The 11,607-nt window shown below is 34.7% G+C and overlaps 1 protein-coding gene across 1 annotated transcript; it reads right to left on the reverse strand.

Moving 5' to 3' along the window:
• Positions 1 to 275: 275 nt before the first annotated feature.
• Positions 276 to 11,349, reverse strand: LOC123664303 (hairy/enhancer-of-split related with YRPW motif protein-like). Its single transcript, XM_045598899.1, has 3 exons — positions 11,174 to 11,349; positions 9,007 to 9,215; positions 276 to 796 (listed from the first exon to the last, which is right to left on the reverse strand). Exons 1-3 carry the CDS (start codon positions 11,347 to 11,349, stop codon positions 276 to 278), a joined length of 906 nt encoding a protein of 301 aa, XP_045454855.1.
• Between the last annotated feature and the right edge of the window lie 258 nt (positions 11,350 to 11,607).

Consider the following 11,607-nt stretch of genomic DNA (forward strand, 5'->3'; position numbering starts at 1 on the left):
TGTAAGCCATTCAAGTTATACAGAATCGACGTGTATTTATTACTTGCCTAATAGCAATATTTGTACGATAATTGTTGTCAAACTGTAATTTTAAAGCGATAGCTTAACGAGCGGTAGATTTGCAGCTAAGCAATTATTTAACTAATATATTAGAACTGATATAAAAAATTACACATGTTCAATGCTATCACAGTAAAAAAATCAAAATTCAACTATTTTTAAGTTAAAAACATATTTATCATTTCTATCGAAGTATATAATTTCATTAGCGATTTCTAATAAGCTAACTCTGCACCCCATGGCCTGTACGGTTTCGAACTGTTTTGAGAGTACTGGTGATGTGGCGGATGGTGGGGATAAGGTGTGGGGTAGTGGGGTGCTGGAGGAGCCGGGTGGGGACCAGGGGGCACTGAAGGACCAGGGGGAGCTGGAGGCGCTGGGGGGTAGTGGGGATAACCAGGAGGAGCAGACAGAGGGGCAGCGATCGCTGGAGGCGCTGAAATTGTCGTTGCTGTTGCTGAAGATGGAGGCTCCTGCCTTACCTCAGCATATCCATGTTGAGGTTGGGGCACACTTGGGTATTGAGGGTAGCCCCAATTACTAGACTTCGCGGCTAGTTCCCTCTGGGCCGCGAAGCATTGGAGGTGGCTCATGAGACGGAGACGGAGAGGATCTTGGATGTCCAGACCTTCGCAGCTGACTAGGTACCGAGCTACTTCAGCTGCGCATTCCCTGAAGCCGATGCTGTGGTAGTCCATTGCGTAGCGTTGCGGATCGTACGCGTACGTGTCTAGACCTGAAAACATAATTTTTATATTAAATTAATGTGTTTTTTGTACTTAAATAACAATTACACTTGAGTCCACTCGTGACTCCGTCGCGTGTGTGACAAAATGTATGTGTATGTATATGATAAATTCAAATTGAAAAATAATTCAAGATATCAATACGTATGAAAGAATTAAACAAGTAAAAACAAGTTTAAAGGTAAATTAAAAAAGTCCAAAGTATAATCATCACTACATATTAAAAAAATATAAATGTAATATATTTGTACACGCTAATCTCCTACATGAGGCCTATGCCCAGTAGTGGGATATAATAGGCTGAAGCGACACACAAATCTCAGAAAGCGCATATCCAATTTAGATGCGGTTTAATTAATATATTGTGGGAGGCTTCACTTAACATGTAATGTTTGTTACATGTGAATCGGTTTATAAATAAAAAAAATTATGAAAGTTATGTCAATTTAAAGAATCAGGTTGAACATGTAAATACCCAAACGACGGTGTCCATAATCCAAAATAAACCAAAAGATATATCCAAATAGTTGTGTTTGCTCGCAAATGAAAAAAAAAAACCGACTTCAATTACATCCACAAGTAATACAACGTAAGTAGACGAAAAAATTAACAAACGCACTAGTCGTCCCTACAATTTTCGAGGGTGTCCCTCGATTCTCAGAAACGGCTTATCCGATTTAGATGTGGTTTTTACTTAATATTTACTTTTTGATTCATGTCAATCGGTTCATAAATAAAAAGGTTATACCAATTTAAAAAATGCTGTCCAACGTCATTATTACACGCGAACAAAGTCGTGGGCACAGCTAGTCAAGAATAAATGTTTAATGTTGTCGCTGCCAGTCTGTCATGTTGTTCCTACAAGATGTTCTCGTGAATTTAAATCTTTTTTGAGCTGTACATCAAAATCAAATTAAGTATGTAAATATAAATAAACAAATATCTACACAATACACACACGGTCGTCTGTTCCTAAAGTAAGCGACTTAATGCTTGTGTTATAGGTAACAGCCGACTGGTATAGCTACATTTTTTTTTCGATAATCATTACAGCCTATACAGTCCACTGCTGGACATAGGCCTCCACAAGTTTACGCCAAAAATAACGTGAACTCATGTGTTTGGCCCATAGTCACCACGCTGGGCAGGCGGGTTGGTGACCGCAGTACTAGCTTTGTTGCACCAAAGACGCTGCTGCCCGTCTTCGGCCTGTGTATTTCAAAGCTAGCAGTTGGATGGTTATCCCGCCATCGGTCGGCTTCTTAAGTTCCAAGATGGTTGTGGAACCTTGTTATCCCTTAGTCGCCTCTTACGACACCCACGGGAAGAGAGGGGGTGGCTAAATTCTTTAGTGCCGTAGCCACATAGCACTTTCTTCTTTTTTTCGATAAACGTACTTATAAATAAAACAAATATAAAAATATAAATAAATATTTATATTACACTCAGACTCGGGGTGGGAATCGAAAACACAACCCTCGGAGCAGAAAGCAGGGTCACTACAAACTGCGCCAACGGGCTAGTCTAGTATGTGTGGGCTTGGCTAGTACGTGTATTAATGTGTGGCGTTCTGGTGTAATGGTGCGTATGTCGTGTCGGCGGTGCCTAAGCACCGACGGTCGCGGGTTCGAAGCCCGCTCGGAGAGGATATTTGTGTTTATACAAATATTTATTTCCGGCCTGGTTGTTTGTCCTTGTCGGTCTCCCTATCATGCCTTGGAGAGCACGTTAAGCAGTCGGTCCCTGTTGTTATTTCCGCCAACCTAGCAGTGGGATATAACAGACTGAAGCGATGCTGAAGCGTGGCGTTCGATTGATATTATTAAATTCATACAATGAGCGAAATCCTTTTTATCATTCAAATGAACATTTATAAAGCAAGCGACGCCAATTAACGTAAGACCAAATGCATCCGGTTTTTCTTTCAAATTGCAATGACAAAGTATTTACTATGCACCCCGCGCTGTGAAACTGCAAGGGTTGAAGACAAGACAAAATAACTAGTTCTTGCAGATGGGCGTAAGAATAAAAACTATTCTTTTAAAATCATGAAAACACGTCCTTTCATTCTACCCCAATTGCGTTAGACAGAGATGGGTGTATATATGTTAAATGTGTGAAAGAGATAGATGTATAACGGAGCTGTATCCGGCGTCCTTCCGTGGGGAAAAAAATTAATAACAAGATCCGCTATCCTCTTGAGCCAGAACCGAGGGGTTACGTCAGTGGGGCAATGGGACAAGAAATGCAACTGGTTGACACGTTTGCTAAAGTCAGAGTTATTTGAATTTATTGACGCTCGTTGCTTTTTGAATTTATTGAATGTAATATTTTAACCTTCTTTCTATTTATTAATAACAGTAATATAGTGATAGATTTATATACGCTATAATATAAGATTCGGATGGAGACGTCTCACGAGGGCCCTTTGTACCACTGGGGTACCATAGGACAGCAACAACATAATATTAAATATTCTTGGACTAACTAAATTTGTTTTGTTTCTTAGCACATCTAAGAGCAAAAGCTTTTTGCTCAAGTTTTGAATATATTTGTACGTCCAAATTTAGTATCTCATCAGCATTACTTTAATAATGTATTTGCGATAAATTGAATTGATCCAAATATATGTTCTCCCATACCACGCGACATAAAAAAAGCCTTCAAATATAAAATAAAAGATTAAATATTTTTTTCTTAAAGATCTGTCCATAGACAATACACCACATTTTTTTCTAAACAAAATTACTCAAAGACGTAGGAAGCTTCGGTTATCAGATTCACATTCTTCCTAAGCTTCCGTAGGGTCGTTTTTTCCTTTGTTTTTTTTTCGCTACAGGTGGACCATCTACCCTTTCGTTTGAGTGTTTTACTTCCGCGGTTTAAAAACGCGTGACAGGGTGATGTGAATTTGGATTAATTTATAAACGAAGTTAGGAAAAATGGAAGTTTTTACGATTATTATGGATTATTTATTTCAATTTTCTTTGTAAGTAGTGTCATACAAAATAAGAAATATGAGATGATGTGGCATGATTTAGCGGAGTTCTTAGCGTGAACGTGATTTGTCTTTTAACAACAAATGCAGAAAGAATACAAGTAACAAAAATACTAAAATTAAAATTTACATATTTTTATATAATTATAAAATTTGTTAACGTATGTTAAATAATATTATATAATTACTTAAATTGTACATAGTAATATATACAACGAAACAAAGTCAGGCTTAACGAGTAGTCAAGTAGTCAATCAAAGCGAGTAAACAGAGAGCTTAACATACATTTACGTGCTGAGGGTCCGTCCCTCCCGGGGGTGAGTGAGATACGGTCGCGGGTTCGGTTCCCACGCAGACCAAATTATAGATTATCTTTAGTTTCAGATTCATTGAATTCTGATTGAATAATGGCTGGTATTCATTTGTAAATTTTTCTATGTAATATTTCATTTCGACCAATAAAAAATTAGTCATATTTTATTTGTTATATAACGATCTTAACACCTATCTACATTTCTTTTTATACCTTAGATGATATATTTTTATTTGAATTATTACATACTTGATAAATAAAGTTTAGTTTTTATCTGTTGGATATTGTTATACGTCAGATAGTATAATTAGCAACTAGAGAAATTGGCTCTAAGGTCCTGAGATTATCACGCTCTAATCACATTACGAAGGATATGACAGAAGTAAATTCTGAAATGACTCCAATCATGGACAATAAAAAGACAAAGTTAAAAAGATTATTCATTTTAGGTTTAGACATTTTTAGACCCTCTTTCGCGTAAAACTTCATTAAATTCAGAAGTTAATTTAGGATTGTCAAAGGAAGTTCAGTCGAATTTATGATCGTATTCTTTCATATCAGATAAAACGTTTCGTAATCGAGTTAGATATTTAAAAGGTCAAGTTGAGTACTTTCTGCCATTTTAAAAGGCTAAGGGCCAGTTTCACCAAGTGTGGTTAACGCTAGTTAACGGATGACGATACAAATAGACTTTGACAGCGGCATAGGACTTTTTTCTCCTCAATCAATCAACTGCAATTTAAGATTAATATATTAAAATATAAATATCTCATTAGAATTCGACTGTAAAAAAGAATAATGAATCAAAAACTTTTTAGTGCCGGATACTGTCATCCATCAAATAGCGTTATCCACAACATTCTATATTGGACTATTTTGCATACTTAAAAGCAGAATTTTAGTAGTACTTAGAAATTAAAAATTGAATCTAAAAATGAATTAGAAACAACACGTTCATCTTGATCAGATTTTTTATTGTAAATAAAAATAGTTTGAATCTACGAAAAAGTTACTTCAGAATATCTAATATATAAAATTCTCGTGTCATGCTAGTATTAGTATGTAATATTGTTTATACGTTCACACTATTCTTTATTAAATTCAATTAAAATCGCTTTATTCTTGAAAATGGGTTAATAGTGTGAAAGAGACAAAAAACCAGATCACATATCTAAGCGGGCGACCGGCTACTTCCTGTTTGTTAACTTTTTCTAGCGCCAGGTGTCCGTCCTCTCTACCTGGACAAGCGATGGCCTTTTGATGGGTGTCCATTATTGTTGTGCGGTTTTGGATACTACACTAAACTTTTTTTTTGCTTTTCAAACGTCATATTTATAATAATATTATAATGAGTTATTGATGTTTTTGTAAATAGCTACTATTTTGTGACAACGGTCACCAACCAGCCTGCCCAGCGTGGTGACTATGGGCAACACACATGAGTTCACGTTTTTGGCGTAAACTTGTGGAGGCCTATGTCCAGCAGTGGACTGTATAGGCTGTAATGATGATGATGATGTAATTGTAAAACTTTACTAAGTAATTAAAACTGTCGTTTTTTATATAACTAGCAAGCGTCATTATACAACTAGCAAGCGTCAAACAAGCGTACGGCTCATCTGATGGTGGTACGTAATTACTGTAGCCTATAAGACACCTGTAACACCAGAAGCATCGTAAGCGCTTTGCCGACCCTACTCCCAAATCCCGCCCAGGAGCTCTGGTCACCTTACTCACCGCAGCAACACAACACTGGTCTCTAACTACATATATAGTATTTACCTAGTATTTGCAAATACGTCTGTAGCGTCATGGAGTATATTATTATAGAGTAATAAACGTCCAAACTCTAAAATTAGTAGAGTCAACAATCTTCTCTGACAAGTTAGATAAGTCCATTAAATTTATTATTTACCATTAAATGATCAGTTAAAATTAGAATAAATAAGTTCGTTAAAGCTGTCACGGTGTGCTAAGTTCCATAATGAAAGACTCCTTCCGGTGACTCCTAACCGCAAGGTTTAACCGCGAAAATGTTCATAAATAGCCCAAAGGTCACCGACAGCGGAAGGAAGACTGATTTTAAATTTTAAATGTGGAAATTATTTAATTTCTGAACAGTTATGTGGTTTTGTTTTTTTAATGGATGTTATTCTTATTATTATTAGTTATTTGACGGTTTATATCAAAAAGTTTTTATGGAAACCATGGTGACTGTATCAATTAATGCCTGCCAGACACGCTTGAATCTTGGTCTGTATGTATTTGAAATTTATTTGTCGATTAAGCGAAATCGATTTGGCATCTTAATACACCAATCTAATTTAAGAAAAAGTAGGCTTCAAATCACTTTTAATCCTAAACGTCGGGCATCTAAAAAACTTAATAAGCCGCGATACAATCCGAAAAGTTGTTTCATTATAATGAGTGAAATTCGCGTAAACATTAGACAACAATGGTTCGTATATAAAAAACTCGAAAGAAACCATTTAAAATGAAAAAAAAAAACCGAGTGTGCGACCAGACGACTGAAGTAAAATTTACGAAATGTAACTCTCTCATTCTATCTTCACTAACTTATATCTATCTCCCTCTCAACTGCCGTTCTCCCACCTCACACACTTTTCGTAACGCTCTCGTCACGCATTCACCAGCTTACTCCCCAAGTCAAACGTGCGTAAAGAAGTTTTACTTCAAAAAAAGTTAGCAAAAAGTGACTGACAGACATTGTCTATGCGTATACATTTGTATTATAGGCTTTATTTCTATCACTTTAAGGTATATTTATCACAGTATTGTACCTGTCCACAGACGCGTGGGAACTTTTGATAAGCTGATAACGACTGCGTGCGGTACGTTTTATTTTACTTTTTTACGATTAAAAAAAAGGTCAAGTGCGAGTCGGATTGGTAGAAATGTCGTCTTCTATGATCGAGCAGATAAAATCTAAAAAAAATAACTTCTTTTTGTGTTTTGTGCTTCAATTTTTTTTCTATAGTTTCACTAACTGACGCGGCGAACTTTGTATTTTTGTACATTTTTTTTGTCATATAAATATATTTTTTAACGAACACGACAAAATGTCTTAATGTGGCCGCAGTCGTTATGCGCGTATATACATTACCGAGATTAGTTTTTACTTAAATAGATTATATTTTATATATTAATACGTAAAGCAAAAACTTTGCACCCCTTTTTACAAACATTGCTCGAACGGAGCCGTATGAAATTTGGCACACTTATAGTTTATATAGAAAAGGAGTGCAAAGTGGTAATATTTTTCAAAAATTGTGCATAAAATAATAATTAAATCCATTAAAAACACTACACACATGTATTTCACACACACACTTACGCACATGTACTCTTTTGTTTATTATTATAGAAGTATAGTCTTTGACAACGTTCAAACTAAAAATATAAATTAATTGTGTGACCACTAGTTTTAATAAACGCCTCTATATGTATACTTATCGTAGGCAAGTACCTAGCACATTAAAAAACACATAAAAAGACAATAAAAATTTAAATGTACAAAGTAAAGTACTGAGGCTTCATAAATAAAGAAAAAAAAAAGTAAAGTACTAGTACCTAATTGGTTCCTGGTAAACCGTTTACTCAACCCTATTCGATGCATTATTTAATAAGTTCTTTATCAATAGTAATAAATAAATTATACAAGTAAGGGATTGGTGTAATTGTATTTTAATTAATTCATTCATACGACAGCGGTGAAGCGTAAAAAGTTATATTTGAACTTGTATGTATGAATGTTTGTCCATTTCTATTATTTTTGTAACTTACACGTGTATAATATATATATGTATATATATTTTTATGTATGGCTGGCCCGTTGACGCAATAGCCAGTGATCTTTTTTCGCTCTTGGACTCGATTGCGACCTGGGCGTTAGGTCTTGACGTAATATACATATATATATTATGTATCATAGACAAGATAACCGTAATATCACTAAGACCTATTAACAAAACACATTTTAAATATCCCGTTTTATATCTTTATAAACTATTTTATAAAAAAAAATCTTGCAATAAAGTGCATTTACAACAAAAGCGTATTCAACCTTTTTGACGAATTATACTTTTTATGCGGATTTAAAAACGGGATTTTATTTAATTCGACGGAAACGGAAATGATTCTCGTACAAATGACAGAATAAGAGGTTAACGGTACGTGCTAACGTATAGTAATAATTACTTGCTGTTACTTATGGTTAACTAAAATGGATGAATCTTAACTTTGATTTCTTTAACACAGGTGTTTCTAACGTCACAGGAGTTTACAACTCAAGGTATGTCCGTGGTATAAAAGAATATGGGAGTGAAATCGTGAAGGCCCAGAGCGTTGTTTTACTAAGCATTTTGCGAAAAAAAGATGTATTTTTTTTTAATAATATCGCGGTAATATTTTATTAAAATCTTGAAAGACTAGCTGTACCCTGCGGTTTCATCCACGTTAATTAGAGGAAAAACGTACTAAGATATGATATAGTCTGCTTTAGCCTTTAGTCGGTAAATGGGCTATACAACACAAAAAAAAAATTCAATACGATCTGGTAGTTCCTGAGATTAGCACGTTTAAACAAACAAACTTATCAGTTTTATATTATTAGTTCAGATTTAAATCATTTCTATTTTATAACAAATATAAGCTCCTTGTTTGCTGTATGACCTAATATATCACAAACGTGGAACACTGCTCTAAATCGGCGTCTTGTATAGTAAAGATATATGACATCAGAAATAGTGATAGCAACATTCATATTTTGCATATAATATCCTTCACAATCAAATCACAGAGACCTGTTGTAACAACTGCGCTAAATTGCCCTCAGTAACTAGTATTAGGTATCAAATCCCGAAACTTACCTTTAGCATGCAACATCTTCAAATGATCGACAGTCAACTGTAATATTTCAGCCTTTTCAAGTTTAGCGCTGCCCTGTTTCTCGCAGGCCGCCGGTACAAGGCGCTTCAGTTCCGTCAGGGATGTGTTGATCCTGTCTCTGCGTTTCTTCTCTATGACGCCCCGGCGACGCTTCCGTGTCATTAATTGACAGGAATCGCCGCCTGGTGATCTGGTAGGTTGAAAATGATGTTATATTTATTAAAGAAATATGCGTATTAATATTGGAAATTTTCGATTTGTGAATGAATGTTATTGATTAAATTTTTACAGTCACTTTAATGGAATGTTATAAGACAGAAATATTGATAAGAATACAAAATACTACATTCGAGGAAAAAAAATGAAAAAAAGAGATACGAAGTGTTTGTTAACATCTTTTTTGGTCAAGATTGTTTTTTTTTTATCGAACTGTAGAAAATAGTTCATAGTCAAATGTAAAAACATCGAAAAAACAATGTCAAATAACAATATCGTACGACTAAAAACAATGTCATCATCATTACAGCCTATACAGTCCACTGCTGGACATAGGCCTCCACAAGTTTACGCCAAAAATAACGTGAACTCATGTGTTTTGCCCATAGTCACCACGCTGGGCGGGCGGGTTGGTGACCGCAGTACTGGCTTTGTCGCACCGAAGACGCCGCTGCCCGTCTTCGGCCTGTGTATTTAAAACAAACAATGTACTAGTGCACAAAGTTTGATTATATATTTGAATCATACTTACTGATCTTTAATTGTTTTTACCGTTTTAAAACCAAACATTTTGCTTCTAGAAAGATACACTAAGAAAATTGTATTCGAAACAACAATTTTTAATGGCACGATTTTAGTATGTATTATAAAACTTATTAAAGCTAAAGTAAAAAGTTATACAGCCAAAGTAAAAAAAGTTTTGTGCTATTAATAAAAAAATCTGTTGGTAAATTTATTCATTGAATACACTTATTATTATTACTATATATTTTGATTAATTAGCAATATATTCGTATTCTAAGAAGGTTTTATAAAAAAATATTGATGTATCGTAAATTGAACAATCAAAACAAAGGGACGTGAACTTTTAACGATTAAACTTGGTTCACGTTCCAGTAATTCAATGTTTCCTTCTGAATGAATATCTTGTTTTATGTCATTTTGGATACGTATATATATGATAGATACAAAAATATATATTAATGAAACTTTTTTACGAACTAACAGACATTTAAAATATATTAAGGCTCGTGATACAGAGATATCTATCTCTTTATACACAGATATATTACATTAAAAAAAGCGTATTTTAACTCGAAATACGTTTTATATAACTACTAAATTCGGGTATTTTGTATATTTTAGTATATTTTATTCAGTGTACACTGAAAATGCAAGATATTTTGAATTATTTTGGATATAAATGATTGAAATAAAATTTATTTAGTTTAATTTTTACTATTTAGTTTTTTTTTTAATTAAACTTATCTGTAATACCAGTTTTATTTATATATTTGTAACATTAAGAAAAGCTTGTATTACACTAAATTTACTTGCACAAGGCACCCTTAGGCTTGTGCGCAAGTAACAGTCTCACACATTTTATATAACACTTACACGTATTGCTATAACATTTACAATACAATATTTACAAAAACACATTTATACTAAGCTAAGACAATTTTTTGTTAAACAAAGTTTTGTGTGTACCCTACTTTTTAAAAATAGCTTCTCCTTTATTAATTAAACAATACTATCATCGACGGTATGGTCACAAAGACATTTACAAAAAACGTATATTAAATATTGCTTGTAAAAAGGTCATTAACATTAGCCGTAATGATATTGTCTTAGCCTAATGTAGATCGTAGCGAGTGGCGTAGCTACGAGCGTAGCGTCTCTACACCCTTGCTACGTGTATTGATGAACAACAGTAGTTTCGCCAGTTTTTTTGATGATTTTCTAACTTAACAGAAAACTTACTCATATGGTTAAAGATTGCATATAAGTTAGACGTAGCACTTTAAAGATGTTTATAGGTACGTTATTACGAACAAAGTCATTTACAGAATTTCTTCTTGTAAATACAAAGAGTGTAACGAGTGATATGTAAAAATGTTTTGATCAACAAGTGTTTATCGTAAAACTTACTGTGCATCCTTACTGCTCTCCTCAGAGAAGGCATCGTCTTCGCTCTCGGAATGTGTTCTCTTGTTCCTCTGCGTGGGCGCAGGCGGTGCTGGAGGCCCCCAACCGTAGCCCCACTGCGGGTTCTGGGGCTGAGGTTGTTGCAGCGTATTCGGTTCCATATGCCTTTGGTACTCCATTTATAGTTTTAAATTTATTTTTCCAACAAAACTTCCAAAAACTTTATCACTAGAGTTTAGTTCACTAAAGTTTCATCAGACACAACACAAAGCTTTAGAGTTTTAAATTTATCACAAAGTTTTCCGTCATCTGTAAAAGTTTAAGTGTAAAACAAAAGTTTCAGGAACTTATAATTAGCACAGCACGCACGGACACACGTAGACACGTGCGCACGCGTCGACCGCCGGTCGCGGAGTGTGCAGCCGCGTGACCGGCTC

This window comes from Melitaea cinxia, chromosome 1, assembly GCF_905220565.1.
Source record: "Melitaea cinxia chromosome 1, ilMelCinx1.1, whole genome shotgun sequence".
NCBI classification, from domain to species: Eukaryota; Metazoa; Arthropoda; class Insecta; order Lepidoptera; family Nymphalidae; genus Melitaea; species Melitaea cinxia.

Excerpts from the sequence above, each read along its gene's own strand:
- LOC123664303 (XM_045598899.1), bottom strand. The coding sequence starts at position 11,349 with ATGGAGTACCAAAGGCATATGGAACCGAATACGCTGCAACAACCTCAG. Across the intron at positions 9,216-11,173 it reads GAGAGCAGTAAGGATGCACA|ATCACCAGGCGGCGATTCCT; the intron begins GTAAGTTTTACG and ends TCAACCTACCAG. Across the intron at positions 797-9,006 it reads GAAGATGTTGCATGCTAAAG|GTCTAGACACGTACGCGTAC; the intron begins GTAAGTTTCGGG and ends TTATGTTTTCAG.